Source organism: Balaenoptera physalus (genome assembly GCF_965194825.1).
Source record: "Balaenoptera physalus genome assembly, chromosome: Y".
Lineage (NCBI taxonomy): Eukaryota > Metazoa > Chordata > Mammalia > Artiodactyla > Balaenopteridae > Balaenoptera > Balaenoptera physalus.
The window spans coordinates 5,102,414-5,121,175 of record NC_138904.1 but is presented as its reverse complement, the minus strand read 5'-3'; the positions used below and the strand labels follow the sequence as shown (position 1 = coordinate 5,121,175).

Below are 18,762 nucleotides of genomic sequence, written 5' to 3'. Positions count from 1 at the left end.
AAAGCATTCAACAGACCTTAGTTTTGCTATCATTGCTACTATTCATCTCATGGTAGCTTTAGCTGTTCTAGACAATTGGTTGCAGATAACACTATCTGTTGTAGAGAATTTAAGCAGAGAAGGATCTACGGGGGCATATAGATAGCTCATAGTCTTTGGAAGGGATGCAAAAGTAGACCCAAAGATATATTTCCAAGAGAATCTCCTAGAACCACAGTGAAGAACTGGCTTGATAAAGGAGCAGCTATATGGTTCCATCAGTAAGCGACTGCCAAAAGCCATCCTCGTGAACCATGCTGCCACTGTAGTCAACAGAAAACCACGTTTGCACCTGAACCACAGGAGACGCTAGACATGGGTTTTCCTTGTATCGTTTGCTTGTTATAATCTGTGGTGCAAAGTCAGAATTTACGAGAGGGTATATAAAATGAAGAGATGATGCTTCAAAGATTTTAAGACATATAGGTATTAATATTGCTAACAATTCAACACTCGTGGCCATTAACTTGAAGGTTGTAGACTGAAAGATGAACAATGGGTGTATTTTTCCTTTGGGAACTTACAAAGAGAAATAATTGGCATGATCATGAACAATGATTCTTATTTATATGTTTCTTGGATAAATTACATATCCTAGGGAAGTTTGTAGACTTGGCTTTTGGTATTTGCCCTTGAGAGAAAACCTCTAGATTGATAGCTAAAATCTTAATTGCTACTCAGGCAATTAACCTATCCCCTGAAACTTAAAGGCCTTTCTCAGACGGAATTTAAGAATTTAAGATGTTTGCATTATGAGCATAAACAAACTTAATAGGGGTGACCAAAGCTCTCCTATTGCAAAGACAGACAAGAGATGAGAAGAAAAACAAGGAGGAAGTGGAGGAGGGGGAAGAAGCAGTTTTTGTTTTCAGGAAAAATATAGAGGTGAATGTTTAAAAGAAAACAGTTAACATTGATTTTTTTATTTCAATTTTTGAATTTTATTTATTTTTTTATACAGCAGGTTCTTATTAGTCATCAATTTTATACACATCAGTGTATACATGTCAATCCCAATAGCCCAATTCATCACACCACAACCCCCACCACCCCGCAGCTTTCCCCCCTTGGTGTCCATACGTTTGTTCTCTACATCTGTGTCTAAATTTCTGCCCTGCAAACCGGTTCATCTGTACCATTTTTCTAGGTTCCACATACATGCATTAATATACGATATTTGTTTTTCTCTTTCTGACTTGCTTCACTCTGTATGACAGTCTCTAGACCCATCCAGGTCTCTACAAATGACCCAATTTCGTTCCTTTTTATGGCTGAGTAATATTCCAGTGTATATATGTACCACAACTTCTTTATCCGTTCGTCTGTCGATGGGCATTTAGGTTGTTTCCACGACCTGGCTATTGTAAATAGTGCTGCAATGAACATTGGGGTACATGTGTCTTTTTGAATTATGGTTTTCTCAGGGTATATGCCCAGTAGTGGGATTGCTGGATCATATGGTAGTTCTATTTCTAGTTTTTTAAGGAACCTCCATACTGTTCTCCATAGTGGCTGTATCAATTCACATTCCCACCAACAGTGCAAGAGGGTTCCCTTTTCTCCACACCCTCGCCAGCATTTGTTGTTTGTTTATTTTCTGGTGATACCCATTCTAATTCGTGTGAGGTGATACCTCATTGTAGTTTTGATGTGCATTTCTTTAATAATTCGTGATATTGAGCAGCTTTTCATGCGCTTCTTGGCCATCTGTATGTCTTCTTTGGAGAAATGTCTATTTAGGTCTTCTGCCCATTTTTGGACTGGGTTGTTTGTTTTTTTAATATTGAGCTGAATGAGCTGTTTATATATTTTGGAGATTAATCCTATGTCCACTGATTCGCTTGCAAATATTTTCTCCCATCCTGAAGGTTGTCTTTCCGTCTTGTTTATGGTTTCCTTTGCTGTGCAAAAGCTTTGAAGTTTCATTAGGTCCCATTTGTTTATTTTTGTTTTTATTTCCATTACTCTAGGAGGCGGATCAAAAAAGATCTTGCTGTGATTTATGTCAAAGACTGTTCTTCCTATGTTTTCCTCTAAGAGTTTTTTAGTGTCCGGTCTTACATTTAGGTCTCTAATCCATTTTGAGTTTATTTTTGTGTATGGTGTTAGGGAGGGTTCTAATTTCATTCTTTTACATGTAGCTGTCCAGTTTTCCCAGCACCACTTATTGAAGAGACTGTCTTTTCTCCATTGTATATCTTTGCTTCCTTTGTCATAGATTAGTTGACCATAGGTGCATGGGTTTACCTCTGGGCTTTCTATCTTGTTCCATTGATCTATGTTTCTGTTTTTGTGCCAGTACCATATTGTCTTGATTACTGTAGCTTTGTAGTGTAGTCTAAAGTCAGGGAGTCTGATTCCTCCAGCTCTGTTTTTTTCCCTCAAGACCGCTTTGGCTATTCGGGGTCTTTTGTGTCTCCATACAAATTTTAAGATTTTTTGTTCTAGTTCTGAAAAAAATACCATTGGTAATTTGATAGGGATTGCATTGAATCTGTAGATTGCTTTGGGTAGTATAGTCATTTTCACAATATTGATTCTTCCAATCCAAGAACATGGTACATCTCTACATCTGTTGGTATCATCTTTAATTTCTTTCATCAGTGTCTTATAGTTTCCTTCGTACAGGTCTTTTGTCTCCCTAGGTAGGTTTGTTCCTAGGTATTTTATTTTTTTTGTTGCAGTGGTAAATGGGAGTGTTTCCTTAATTTCTCTTTCAGATTTTTCATCATTAGTGTATAGGAATGCAAGAGATTTCTGTGCATTAATTTTGTATCCTGCAACTTTACCAATTCATTGATTAGCTCTAGTAGTTTTCTGGTGGCATCTTTAGGATTCTCTATGTATACTATCATGTCATCTGCAAACAGTGACAGTTTTACTTCTTCTTTTCCAATTTGTATTCCTTTTATTTCATTTTCTTCTCTGATTGCCATGGCTAGGAATTCCAAAACTATGAAGAATAATAGTGGTGAGCGTGGACATCCTTGTCTTGTTCCTGATCTTAGAAGAAATGCTTTCAGTTTTTCACCATTGAGAATGATGTTTGCTGTGGGTTTGTCGTATATGGCCTTTATTATGTTGAGGTAGGTTCCCACTTTGCCCACTTTCCGGAGAGTTTTTATCATAAATGGGTGTTGAATTTTGTCAAAAGCTTTTTCTGCATCTATTGAGAGGATCATATGGTTTTTATTCTTCAATTTGTTAATATGGTGTATCACATTGATTGATTTGCGTATATTGAAGAATCCTTGCATCCCTGGGATAAATCCCACTTGATCATGGTGTATGATCCTTTTAATGTGTTGCTGGATTCTGTTTGCTATTATTTTGTTGAGGATTTTTGCATCTATATTCATCAGTGATATTGGTCTGTAATTTTCTTTTTTTGTAGTATCTTTGTCTGGTTTTGGTATCAGGGTGATGGTGGCCTCATAGAATGAGTTTGGGAGTGTTCCTTCCTCTGCAATTTTTGGAAGAGTTTGAGAAGGATGGGTGTTAGCTCTTCTCTAAATGTTTGAGAATTCACCTGTGAAGCCATCTGGTCCTAGACTTTTGTTTGTTGAAAGATTTTTAATCACAGTTTCAATTTCATTACTTGTAGATTGTAGTTCTTCTTCAGTTAATATTGATTATATAATGTATTTTTTTCCCCAAAATCATGGAAACAAATCCCTTACTTTCATATACATATAAAGGACACATTTAGTAGAAGTCAAAGAAGATCTTCTATGCGCTAATCAGGTTAAGAAACCCTGAAACCTTCCCCATCTGCCCTAGGGTACTGTGGCTATATGGTGGATGAAACTTTTGTTCTGATCAGGGTTTCTCAGCCTCGGCAATACTGATTAGTCTCCAGCCCTCTGTAGCCCTCTGCAGTCACGTATATCACACGCCTGAAAACTGGAGGCACCTGAGTTTGTGATCCTTAAATGTTCCAAGACTTCTATCTCTCTCTTTTTCAAAGCAGAGTATCTTTCGGGCTGTATTTCTTTGTGGTGCTTGGAGGGTGGGGAGTGTATGCTGTGCCCAGTACCATGGGTGGCAGCATCCCTGGCCTCCATCCACTAGATGTCAGTAGCGCCAGCTCCTCCCCCCACAAGGTGTAACAACCAAAAATGTCTCCATGTATGGCCAAATGTCCCCAGGGGGCAAAATTGCCCTCCTGCATTTAAGAATCTCTTCTCTAGATGTGAAGTCAAAGAAAAAAAATCCTTCATCTTAGGATTACTCTGTTATATATGAAAACAGAAAAGAATGAATAGGGTTTTTTTCCTTCTTGTGTTAAAATCATTACAAAATATAAAGTTATCCCTCCAAGACCTTTCCTTCCAACTGATGAAGAAAGAATCAGATTACTCAATTGGCTTCTCTGGCTGAAGGAGACTGAGGACATTCCTGTTTTCACTGGTCTGTTCACAGGGCCATGGCTTCCCTCACAGCCACAGAGCAGGCAAGCAGCCATAGAACATGAGCATCTGCTTGCATCTAATTCACACAGTTTCCTTCTGTGACAAATTTCTCCCACATTCAACAAATGCCTAATTTCATTTTTATGATTTTTTTAGAAAGGTTGAACTCTTAAAAAAGTCAGCAGGCACAGCCACAATACAAGATTACATACTATTTTTTTTTCAAATGACCATCTAGATTTCTCGTCAGGGAACAAAATTACACATATCTTTAACAAGCACACAGTAAGAGCACAACTCCGTACTGTGTGTTATGACCCATAAATCACTAATGCATTTACATTTTAAATAAAATCAACAGTCGTGCCAATGCTAGGTGCCTTTGATCTTGTGCAGGTATGTTTTCCTTTCCTGGCTGGAATTGAAGATCGTAGGGAAAAAACCAGATTCAGGTGGGTATGAGCAAACCAGCTTTTGAAAATAATACAGCGTTTTGTGTGTACGTGGCATTTGGTGGGCAAGGGGGACTGTGCAGAATTTATCAGGAAAGCTTCTGTTTTCTTTTCTGAAGACGTCATTCATAGCTCTATTAAAAGCATTACTCCACACAATATAGGACACCCTGGGGATTCCATGGGCAAGTAATTAATTTCTTTCCTGTGTTAGGAGACCATTTGCAAGCTGTCTGGAAGCCAAGCGTCTGTCCTTTGAAATCATTTTTTAAAGAGTGGCTTACAGTTGTCAATCACCATGATGTAGACCATGGGAAATATCTATTTCATCTGAAGGATTGGCAGTGGGTGGCAGGGCAGATCAGTTTCATGCATTGCTAATAAGAAACAAACACGGCCCATTGGCAAGGGGGCAATAGTTTTCTTGATTATTCCTAAGCCCTGCTGGGGTCTGTTCAAAGCCCACACTCCTAGGAGTCTTGGCAATTGTTGGTTCTGATCCTCCGGATGTGTCTAATCAGACGTCGTGTAAACAGACAGCTGGCTTCTCCTACTGGTCAAACTTCAGCCTGGTTTTGCCATATACTCCATAGTTTGCCTTTGCTCAAGGAATGGGCCAGGATTTCCATGGCAAAGGTGATCATCAAAGCCAGACGTAACTGTATTTTGAAATTCTTACTAAATTCCAGAGCTGTCATACTTTGAAGGATTTCCTTCCATTTCCTTTGTTGAATAATGTAGCAGCTACCAAAACAATAAATATGATTGGGAAGGACCAGAAAAATCCCTAAATTAAAAAATTGTAATAGCCTTTCATGGCAGGAATTACGGATTACACACCAAATCAAGTATGATTACGTTAAAACTAGATTTTTCTCAAGCTTGGACTGGAAGACCTTCCCGAATTTTCTTTTTGTTTTTTTTTTTTTTTTTTTTTTTAACTTAAACAACAGAAATTAATTTTCTCACAATTCTGGCGGCTGGAAGGTCCAATATCAAGTCTGTCAGGGTTTAGTTTCCAGTGGGAGCTTTCCTCCTTTGCAGATAATGACCTTCCAGATAACGACCTTATCATCCACCCTTGAGATACTTTCTCCCAAGGCCCACCGCCTCTATCCCATGGGAACGTAGCTATTCACATCTAAATCTAGGGCTTAGATGACACACTGAAGAAGAACATAAATCGTCCACGGTTCCCACATCTGGTCCCAAATTATTGTAAAAGGACTCATGGTTGGTTTATTTGTATTTCTTGTATTTATTCATTCCAAAACTAAGATTTAAGAAAAAAACAAAACAAAAAACACATATGTAGTGTTTTCCAAGAGTGAAGGTGAGTTTTCCCTTGGACCTACTATCCTTGGGAAGGTACTGGTAGCATAATTGTCTTTGCAGAGTTACAGGGATGGGAGAGCTGCTGGTACGTGGAGTTCCCAGCTTGGTCCTCCATATCTGGTAGGTTTTCATCTACATCAGTTCTGCGGGACTTGTCGACCTCACCATCATGCTTTCCGACCTTCCACACAGATGGGTGCATGGAAATGGCCGCCAGGTCCCTTCCTGTGCTGCCTGTTCCACATGACACCTCCCCCACCCCAGATACGGTGCGATCCTTGCACCATCCAACACTTAGCAGTGATTACTGACTATCAGGCATCATTCTGGCCCCTCACATGGGTAACTCAGGCAATGCTCACAACATCCCTATGAGGAAGGAACCTGAGTTCTTCCAAAGAAGGAAATTAAGAAACTGAGACACAGTGAGTTGCAAATACTTGCTGTACATAATGTCAGTGAGTGGTGGAACCAGCATTAGAAATACAGACACCTTATGAACAAGACTCACACACTCAATTTGTACCCATGGACACCACCCTATTATCCCTCTACACCCCACTCATCGTTCACTTAACTTGATGTCCGTGGCTGGATTTGCCCATTGATTCACAAGTGTCTACTGAGTACGGAACGGATGTTAGATTCTATGCAAGATCCAGAGCAAATTAGACAGACACAGACCTGGCTCCATAGACCTAGAAGCCTACTGTGTCAATGCTATTTTTCTTCACCTTACATATTTTATTGGGAAGCTGAAAGACGTCCTATCTAAAGCCACAGGTGACACTGCATTGGAAGTGGTGAGCCTGGCTTTTAGGCTGTCAGATCTCTCCATGGTCTCCCCTGCTCTGAACGATTCTACTCTTGAACCTATTCCAAGCCACTGTTTCTTCTCTCACCTCTCTCCTTTCCCAGACACTCTTCCATCCTTATCACAGAGAAACATAGATGGCCCAGGGCACATTCCTCCAGCTGCCAAAATGTGCCTAGGTGGCTACAGAAATTGTTGCCAATTGTTGCCAAAAAAAAATTGGATAAAGACAGATAAATATGTGCTAGTAGCCAAGAGAACAGCGTGCCCTAGACTAATGGGTTCTTTTCCTACCTGGATTCTCTCACCCTTCAAGTACACCCTAGACCCTCTCGTCGGAGCATTCTTTTCTAATGTGAATCATTCACTCACATTTATCATCACCTACACTGAGGAAGGCACCACGAAATTCACCAGGAATTCTAGGGCTGATGTCATAACTACATGGAGTAAAAACCCGTTATTACAGAATGTAAACCATAGGCTATTTCTGTTGACTTACTTCAGTCTCAAGAAGGGGTTCTGTCATTTTCGTTCTTTCCGCACCTTTATATCAATAGGTGGCTTGTGTTTACCTACTGGGGTGTTTCTTTTCAGACGTCAGTGGTCATGGTTTATCAACCTGGTTTCTTAAGAGAATGCCTTGGTCTTGGATGAAAATTGCCATTAGTAGATGGAAACTCCCAAGGTAAGCCAGGGTCTTTGTAGACACTCTGCCTATCCTATGGGGTGAGTGTTGCAATTGGAGGGGGTGGAAGAAGAGAAAGGAAGGGCAAGGGTAAATGAGGTAGCATTTATCGAGCTCCCCTATAAGCCAGATGCTGTGCTAGGAGTTTGGAATACCACTAGATAGAGTTCCTGCCTTGAAAAGCAGAGTCAGTTCTTCTCTTGAATCTAGTACCTTCAATTGATCCACTTCGCTGTAAAACAGAGATCCAAGGGTATCTCTATGTCTCAGTATTTAAGAAGTTGGTAAAAACTATCTTAAGGTCAGATCACTCAAAAATAGTATCTACAGGGACTTCCCTGGTGGTCCATTGGTTGAGACTCTGTGCTCCCAAAGCAGGGGGCCCGGGTTCAATCCCTGGACAGGGAACTAGAGCCCACATGCCGCAACTAAAGATCCTGTATGTGGCAACTAAGATCCCATGCTGTAACTAAGACACGGCCCAGCCAAATAAATAAATAAATATTTTTTAAAAAATAGTATCTCCAATCAATTTGAGGTTGTAACTTTGGGTAACCATATGAATGCTTTTTTAAAAGGCATCATATTGGAAGACTATGTTCATATGATAAGATAATTATTGCTATTCATGCCACGTCTATAGTTGCATAGAAGTCAAAGATAATTTCTAACATTTAGGGCATATTTATGATGGGCTAGGTCCTTTACATTGGTCAGTTATCTCATCCTGAGAATAATTCTCTAGTGTAGGTATTATTATTCTCACCAGTTTACAGATGACAAAACTGAACTTACAAGGATGTCAAATAAATCACTCAGCTTGTGAGTGACAGAACAGGGCCGGACACAGGCCTGTGTGTCTACATTCGCTCCTTCCGTAAATTATTAAATCAGAACATGCACAGCAATTTATGGTTCTGCTAGTTAGGCACTGGCCTGCTGTTTTTAGGTCCTGGAGTTAACCAGGTGTTCGGCCACAAACGAGCGACAATAATGAAAATTTAACACGTCAACCTACGCATCCCACATCATTTATGTCTGTCCATATATTGTCAGCCAACAGAGTGCAATAAAAAATAAAATATAAACAATATTTCAGAAAATCTTTAAGTCCTTAAACAAGCAAAAACCCAGAACCCCACACTAAAAATACAGGGCACATCCCATAAAATACTTGTGAAAAGAATCAAATTCCACTTGCAAATCGGGGTCCTGATTTCTATCAGCCCCCCCATCCATTCACCTTGCAACGTCCAAGAAAATGTCTCTCAGAGATGGAATGTAATGTTTTCCCTAATTAATGTAATTCTTAAAAAAAAAAAAAAAAGTTTGTGCTTTCAGACAACTATTCTTTGTGTGTAAATGTGTAAATTCCAGAGTTCTGAATACGTACACGAAAGTATTGGTTTTATATATGCACATCGGTCTGTTATTGCCAGCACCATACAACTCAGCCCATAATTGTTGCTCCTATTTATTGGGCATGAGTATGCGTTCTGGTTCCAGAGGGAATTACAGCAGCTGGTGGGCATTGCCTACGCTTCATATTTCTTTCTGTATCTCTCCAGTACTGAGCGAGTTGGAGGTACTCTATTATCATGGGTGGGGGAGCACTTGGGCTAGTTTGGAGGCACAGAAAGAATCAGTTATCTTCAAACAGGGGCATAAGAACAGTACAAGCGATCTGAATAGCAGTCCAGACTCCTAAGAGCCTCAGTTCAATGCACAACCATTTCCATTGTTGCCCTTGCTTTTTGGTGGTTCAACCCCAACCAAAGTCAAGTTTCCCTGACCAGAAAAGACCTCACTAAGTGCATTAAAGGATTCTGGCTGGCATCCCAGAGGAGGTGAGTTCACAGCCATGGTCTACACTTCCTTGCTTTATGGACCAAGTTCTCTGTTCTTTGACCCATCTCCCCAAATCCACCCCTGTCTTGCCCACAATTAAAAACAAGATTCAGAGTTAGCATCTCCCCACAACTGGGGCGTCTGGCAGCCGCTGGTGGGGGACTCTGACCCCCAAGGAGACGGGAGGAACCCTAAAATGAAACGGTAGGACGTAGGGGGACTGAGAGGGGAGGAGAAGTGGAGGCCAGAAAGGATCGGTGCCCCTGAGGGCGGGGAGATCAGGAAAGGCAGGCAGGAGGGACCCTCCAGAAGGAGCACGAGAGGAGCAGAGGGCGTTTGCCCCACCCTCTCGGGCACTGGGAGCCTGCTGAGCTCTCAGGTCGGTCCCCTGTCCTCCAAGGCCACCCCCTCCCCCCCCCCCCCCGCTGCATTGGTCCTGGGGGCACAGGAGGGAGGCCAGGGAGATCAACACAAATTGGAAAAGAAAAAGTAAAACTGTCACTATTTGCCAATGACATACACTATACATAGAAAACCCTAAAGATGCCACCAGAAAACTACTAGAGCTAATCAATGAATTTGGTAAGGTTGCAGGATACAAAATTAATGCACAGAAATCTCTGGCATTCTTACACACCAACAGTGAAAAATCAGAAAGAGAAATTAAGGAAACACTCCCATTTACCATTGCAACAAAAAGAATAAAATACCTAGGAATAACCTGCCTAAGGAGGCAAAAGACTTGTACTCAGAAAACTATAAAACACTGATGAAAGAAATCAAAGATGACATAAACAGATGGAGAAATATGCCATGTTCTTGGATTGGAAGAATCCATATTGTGAAAATGACTATACTACCCAAAACAATCTACAGATTCAGTGCAATCCCTATCAAACTACCAATGGCATTCTTCACAGAATTAGAACAAAAAATCTTACAATCTGTACGGAAACACAAAAGACCCCGAATAGCCAAAGCAATCTTGAGAAAGAAAAACGAAGCTGGAGGAATCAGAATCCCTGACTTCAGACTATACTACAAAGCTACAGTCATCAAAACAGTATGGTACTGGCACAAAAACAGACGCATAGATCAATAGAACAGGATAGAGAGCCCAGAGATAAACCCACGCACCTATGGTCACCTTATCTTTGATAAAGGAGGCAAGAACATACAATGGAGAAAAGACAGCCTCTTCAATAAGTGGTGCTGGGGAAACTGGACAGCTACATGTAAAAGAATGAAATTAGAACACTCCCTAACACCATACACAAAAATAAACTCAAAATGGATTAAAGACCTAAATGTAAGGCCAGACACTATAAAACTCTTAGAGGAAAACACAGGCAGAACACTCTAGGACATAAATCACAGCAAGATCTTTTTTGACCCATGTCCTAGAGTAATGGAAATAAAAACAAAAATAAACAAATGGGACTTAATTAAACGTAGAAGCTTTTGCACAGCAAAGGAAACCATAAACAAGACGGAAAGACAACCCCCAGAATGGGAAAAAATATTTGCAAATGAAGCAACTGACAAAGGATTAATCTCCAAAATTTACAAGCAGCTCATGCAGCTCAATGTCAAAAAAACAAACAACGCAACCAAAAATGGGCAGAAGACCTAAATAGACATTTCACCAAAGAAGACATACAGATGGCCAAGAGACACACGAAAAGCTACTCAACATCACTAATTATTAGAGAAATGCAAATCAAAACTACAATGAGGTATCACCTCATTCCAGTCAGAATGGCCATTATCAAAAAAGCTAAGAAACAATAAATGCTGGAGGGGGTGTGGAGAAAAGGGAACCCTCTTGCACTGTTGGTGGGAATGTAAATTGATACAGTCACTATGGAGAACAGTATGGAGGTTCCTTAAAAAACTAAAAGTAGAATTACCATATGACCCAGCAATCCCACTACTGGGCATATACTCTGAGAAAACCATAATTCACAAAGAGTCATGTACCACAGTGTTCACTGTAGCTCTATTTACAATAGCCAGGACATGGAAGTAACTTAAATGTCCATCAACAGATGAATGGATGATGAAGATGTGGCACATATATACAATGGAATACTACTCAGCCATAAAGGAATGAAATTGGGTCATTTGTAGTGAGGTGGATGGACCTAGAGTCTGTCATACAGAGTGAAGTAAGTCAGAAAGAGAAAAACAAAAACCATATGCTAACACATATATATGGAATCTAAAAAAAAAAAGGTTCTGATGAACCTAGGGGCAGAACAGGAATAAAGACACAGGTGTAGAGAATGGACTTGAGGACACGGGGAGGGGGAAGGCTAAGCTGGGACAAAGTGAGAGAGTAGCACTGACATATATACACTACCAAACATAAAACCGATAGCTAGTGGGAAGAAGCTGCATAGCACAGGGAGATCAGCTCGGTGCTTTGCAATGAACTAAAGGGATGGGATAGGGAGGATGGGAGGGAGACGCAAGAGGGAGGAGGTATGGGGACATGTGTATGCATATAGCTGATTCGCTTTGTTGTGCAACGAAACTAACACGGTATTGTGAAGCAATTATACTCCAATAAAAACCTATTAAAAAAATTTTTTTTTGCATGAGACACAAATGCTCTGTAAATAAGCACTTACTTCTTTTACTTCACCCTAACCCAGCCCTGTTCCCAGCCCACCCAATAAATAGCCTGTCACAAGCTCTAGCAATCCCTCCAAAATTTTCCAGCACATTTAGAAAGAAATTCAACACACCAAGAAAATACTCCTTTTTTTTTTAAAGAAAATACTGTAAACATGAAACATATATCACAGTGTACGTCAATGATGTATTTTCCCCCAAAGAATTTTGGAGTTTAAATCAAAATTAACTAAATTAAAATCTGTGCAAGAGGGAGGGGATATGTGGATATATGTATACATATAGCTGATTCACTTTGTTATACAGCAGAACCTAACACACCATTGTAAAGCAATCATATTCCAATAAAGATGTTAAAAAAAAAGGTTATAATCCTACCAAAAAAGAAGTCTGAATAAGTATTTTTACAAGGATCTGCTTTGAATAACCAATTATAGTAGAACTCAGAAAAGCAGGCTTTATGCCCGAGGTCTGCTGAGGAAGTGGTTTACATACCCAGATGGGAGAAATTCTCATCTGAGAGTAATGCACGTGAAGAAGCGGAATTCTGTCTTCTGGTTACCTATTTTAATGCCTGATAATCTTCAAACTTAGGGCAACCAAAGTGTACCAGGAATCTCAGGTTGCACCGGTTTTTGTTAACATTGATAATGTTGAGATTTTGCAAACTGTCTAACCTAAAGCTGACCAAGACGAACACTGCTGAACAGCTTCTGATGTGTCCTTGATTTCATGTTTTCTTTGCTTCCATATACGTATAAATGGATCTCTCCTGCTGTCACTAAACAGCAGCTCTTCTTATTCACATGATCATGCCTACAGCTCTTATTAACTCCTTCTCTAAACCTTACAGTGTTTATCCTCTTTAGGGAATAATTACTGTTTCACATGTGTGTGCTCTGATGCTCCCGTTTTAAAGCACTTTGTGAATTAAAAGGTTTAGTGCTTAGACAGCCAACTTATCCCCGTTTTAAAATAAAGTGTTTAAGTGTTTACTGCAATATTAGTATATGATCTTTAAATGTTGCTGTTTATTTTTAAATTGAGAAACCAGAACGCAGAATTAAAAACCATGAATTACAATATTTCTGTTCTCTCTCAGCCTGGTTAATGCACAAATCATTCTCTTAGGAATTGAACTGGATTTTAAAAATCCACTCTGTGTGAGAATTTCACAGATTTTTAACAGAAGGTAAAAGTGAATTTTTTTTCTTCTTGGCAGTTGAAAGGAATATAAAACAACAGATTGACTTTCTGGCCATGATTCTCAGGATGAGAAAAAACAGAGTCACATATTGTAGATGAGAAGGAAAAAAAAAACAAATCTCATGAATCATATGTAATATTCAAATGCTAAAGTACTGAGACTTCATCTCTGGAAAATATATAGTAAGCGAAAGTTGTACATTTGATGTTCATCAACCTCTTTTCTGCTCCTAGCCCAGTAAACCCTTTATGTGGAATATCCCATAACTTCTATGTGTTTTAATAAGGTATCTCCCCATGTTTTATTTGGTTAAATCAGATGAATATTCTGAGCTGACTCAGAAGAGTAGCTCCAGGCTAGAGTTTACGTCTGGGCTGTAGAGCCCTGTTTGGATGCATCCTACACTTCCTTGCAATGATAGATATTCTGTGCATATTTAGAAATACACATTCATGCTTGCATTGTTCTTAGTACCAGAGAAGTTATCTGATTTGCTTCTCAGTGGGCGTTTGTTGGTCAGGCTTTCTCTTTGCTAAGCCTCTGTTTTGCTTTATTCTAGAGTATAACTCTCTGTCTCATGGTCAGCTCTTTGTGCACTAGGACCTACCCTGCGTGCATTTATTTACACATCTCTGTATCCAAGACAAACCACACTGCAAATAATGACCATTATAAGGTTTAAGTGCTTATATAGCCACCTTATCCTGGCTTTAAAATAAAGTGTTAAAGTGTTTACTGTAATCTTAGTATACGGTCTTTAAACGTTGCTATTTATTTTTAAATTGAGAAACACAGAATGCTAAATTAAAAACCATTTTAATGGTTTTGCGCCCATTTGAAAGTTTCTCTGGGCCAGGAGTATGGTGGTTGGTGATAACCAATCTTGTTCAATCCCGTCCCATGGCTTCTGACGTTACTAAACGTCACCCCTTCTTATTCACATGGTCATGCCTACAGCTCATATTAACTCCTTCTCTAAATCTCACAATGTTTACGGTCTTTAGGGCTTAACACACATGCCATGTGAGGGTAACTGCTAACAGCCCACAGCACGGGGCAGGTTTATCAGCAGAACACATTTCATGGGGGTACTCCAGGCAACAGCTTCCCCGATGATGACATTAGCGAAACGTATATACCTTTACGAGGACTCATTGAGTCTCGTAGGTCACTGAGAATGGCCCCTTGGTATCTGGGTGTCCTCAGCTATTTCCAAGCTAATGCTGTCACTCCCAGCAAGTGCCCTGCTGCCTGAACTGAGCTTCTAGGGACCTATAGTCTCGGGTGGGAAATAAGGACAATTTGGAGAAAAACAGAAGCTTCCTACCTTTTCTGTTTTCCAATCTGTTTTGGACTTGGCCAGTGAGGGATGGATGATTCTCAGTGCACAGATGAAAGACACACACTTTGTCCTTAGGGTCTAGGGCCCCTGTCTTCTGTCCCCATAAGTTCCTACAAGGACAAACAATAGAAAACACATTCCCATAGAGAACACAGTAAAGATTCCAATCCCACTGTCCTTGTTTCTTTTTGTATTTCCTTATTTTTTCCCAATATCTCCTTGTAGTTTTTATTTTCTTGTTTTGAGCAATATTGTTAGTTGCATACAAGTTCAGAATTTTTAATCTTTTCCTGGTGGATAAACTGTCTTTTTTGTGTGTGTGTTATGCATTATCCTTCTTTGTCTCTATTAATATTTGCCTTAAAATCTCTTTTCAATTTTTTTTTAACTGAAGTATAGTTGATTTACAACGTTGTGCTAATTTCTGCTGTACAGCAAAGTGATTCAGTTATACATATATATGCATTCTTTTTTATATTCTTTTCCATTATGGTTTATCCCAGGAGACTAGATATAGCACCCTGTGCTCTACAGTAGGACCTTATTGTTTATCCATTCTATATATAATAGTTTGCATATGCTAATCCCTAACTCCCAATCCATCCCTCTCCCTCCCCCCAAAATCTCTTTTCTGAGAGTGATAATGATCATCTAAAATATCATTTTCCATCATTTCAGCTTTATATTCTAATCTTTCGGATATATATCTCACGCACACACACACAAAGCATGTATGTACATTTTAAATTCCATTAGAATAATCTATACTTTTGGATTAGATAGGGCGGCTTATTTATTAATATAGTCACAATAGTCAATAAAACTCCACTTTCATAGAGTTACTTTTTTTTTTTTTAATTAAATGAATTGGGTGTGGGATGAGAATGTCACTCAGGGCTTAAATATGTTTCAGGCAAGTGTGCATAGCCTGTAATCCAGGCTTCAGAAAAGGGCCAATAACTATCCCGCTGCTGACTGTGGTCTTCCCTCACCGGGTAGTGGTAATCACTCCAGATTAAATAACAGTGCTGGAAGTTCTGGGTCTAGTGATTGGCTGGGTCAGTCACTGATTCCAGGAATGACGGAATTGATTGGTGCCTATGTGATAAGTTCAGTTTGGGATGATTCGGGCCAGGAGAATATTAGAACCTATGCATAATTTCCTGTTGTCTTACCATCCCCAAACATTCTCCATAAAAACTTATGTCCTAAAAATGTGTTATGTATTTATGTTTTGATAAATTATCATTAATAAAAATGCAATGATAGCTCAATCAGAAGTGTTAACATGAGAGTCACTATCGTTTTAGGAATTAGGAAAAGGTAATTTTCAGTTTAGATACATATGTGAAGATAGAAGGGGACTGATATAACTAATACATTTTCAAAAACATCTATCATGTTGAGGTTAAAATTCTTTGGCAAGGATGAAATATAAATATTAATTTAAGCAGGAAAGAATAATAATGTAAAATGTCCTACTGTTATAGGAGAGTTTGGTCATATACTTTTAAGTGGAAAATACAGTTGATTCTTGAACAATATGAGGGTTGGGGGGCCCACCCCCAAACGGTTGAAAATCTGTATAAAGATCCATATATATTTATTTCATATATGACAGCCCATATCTGTGGTTTCACATCCATGGATTCAACCAACAATGGATTCTGTAAGACTGTAGCATGTATTTATTGAAAATAATCCATGTATAAGTGAACGCTGGCAGTTCAAATCCATGTTGTTCAAGGGTCAACTGTAGTTTTCAAATCACCATGATACAAAGATAAAATTGGATACATTTATAAGAGCAATGTAAGAGTTTTAATGTGTCAGATTTATATACAACTGAAAACTATATTATTTTCAAATATTTAAATTCATAATGAAGGACTTTAAATTCTAATTAAAAAGTATCATGCTGAAGAATGAAATAATATTTCAGACTAATATCAGCTGTCAATATTGATGCTTAAATACTAAACAAAATATTATCAAAAAGAATCTAACACTACATTGAAAAGATGCCACGACCAAGTGGAATTCATTCAAAGAATGCAAGCAAGGACACAAAATATTTCCACGGCTATTCAAAATTATGCTGGAGATGTTTGCTAATGCAAAGAGACAAAATAAACAAACTAGAGGCATAAGGATTAGAAAAACAAGTAAATCCCAATTGTTTTGCAGATGATACCTGGAAATTTTAGAAAATCAATGATATAACTAATCCAAACAATAAAATAATTGAGTAAATTAGCTATAAAAATTAACATAAAAGTCATTCACACATGCCCAAAGTAGTTAATATTAGAGAAAACTCTATGTACAAAAACACCTAAGAAGTTAATATGTCTAGGAATCAACTTAAAAAGAAATGTACCAAAAGCAATCTATAATAGAAAATTGCAAAAACCTCCTGAAAGAGGAACACATTGACGACAGATGTCAATTCTAGTTAATTTATAAAATTAATGTTATCACAGTAAAAAAAATCATAAACCGTCTTAGGGAGTTAGATTAGCTGACAAGGAAATTTATGTGGAATAACCAGCATGTGAGGACATCCAGAAAAACCCTTGGTGAGGTGTGAAAAATGTGATAAAGGATCTATAGTGAAATGTGTCATAGGCACATGAACAGACAACAGGACTAGAGAAACAGAACTAAACATCTAGAACTAGACACACAAACATAAGGAAGTTCAGTGCCTGATAAAAGGGTCATCACAAACCACTGGGCAAACATGAACTATTTTTAATAAAAGGTGATGGGGCAACTGAGTAACCATTTGGAAAACGGGACATTTAGATCCATCTCCTTCCTACACACAGATGAACTTCAAATGAATCAGGTATCTAAGCATACGTGCATCTCTACACATGCCTAAGTGCATTCACACCTACATCCATACAAACACACAAGTTCTGGAGGAAAAGTGAACTAATTCTCCCATAAACGGTGTGGGGTAACATTTTCTAAACATCACTCAAAATCCAAATACAACCAAAGGTTGATACATTTGACTATATAATTTTAGAAATATATATTTGCAGGACAGACACACACAAAATGCCATTAAGTCATAAGAAATCAGGCAAACTGAGGATAAATATTTGCAACATAACAGATAAAGGGCAAATATTCTTAATACTTAAAGAACTGTGAAAATCAATGGAAAGCAAAGTTAAAAACAATTCATAGAGAACAAGTCCAAACAAACTGATTGTACAAATGAGCAAAACATGAAATACACTTAGACACCATCCCTCACCTATCATATTGGGGGAAAAAACTTAAAAGTTTGGGAACACACAGGCTTTGAGAGACCCCTGTAGAGTCTTGGTTGGGATGCAAACTGAGACAACTCTTCTGGGGGGAAAATCAGGTATATGTGTGTGTATATGTGTGCTTTCATAAATGTGAATATAAGAATACATATATATTTACTTAATTCCCAGGAACCCCTACTTTTAAGAGCTGGAACCAAGATGGCGAAGCGTCATCAGCCTCAGCCCAAGAAAAGCAGTTGGTAACAGAGTCAATCCAGGGCACACAGTGGATGACCGAGTCAGTCCAGGGCAAACAGCTGACGATGGAGACTGACTGAAATATCCTGAGAGGAGGGAAAACAGCCTATGAACACATCACTGCAAGGTAAATAGTTGATAATGAGACAGCAGGAAATGAGGGCTCCCCTGAGTCTGTGGAAAACAAATGATGACCCAGTTACTCCAAGGAAAACAGTTAATGACACCATTCCAGGGAAAAGAGTCAATAACCGAATCTGTCCAGGGGTACATAGTTGATGAATGAGTCAGCCCAGGGGAAAATAGTTGATGACTGAGTCAGTCCAGGGAAAAGAGTCAATAACTGAGTCAGTCCAGGGGTAAGTAGTCAATGACCGAGTCAGTCCAGGGAAAAATAGTCAATGACCGACTCAGTCCAGGGAAAAGGGTCAATAACCGAGTCAGTCCTGGGGTTAGTAGTC

General features: G+C 39.0%; 1 protein-coding gene across 2 annotated transcripts in view; it reads right to left on the bottom strand.

Moving 5' to 3' along the window:
* LOC309653433 (steryl-sulfatase-like) overlaps positions 1-18,762 on the bottom strand; it is a gene marked incomplete at its 3' end in the record, with an annotated part of 633,880 nt that overhangs the window by 282,819 nt on the left and 332,299 nt on the right. The window contains exon 11 of one of the 2 annotated variants that reach the window (XR_014259158.1): positions 14,760-14,884. Coding sequence is in view for 1 of the 2 variants with exons in the window: in XM_082448102.1 (XP_082304228.1) it covers positions 14,853-14,884 (32 nt within the window). Of the gene's footprint in view, positions 1-14,711; positions 14,885-18,762 lie in introns of those variants that run through there. The other variant, XM_082448102.1, reaches the window with a different exon arrangement.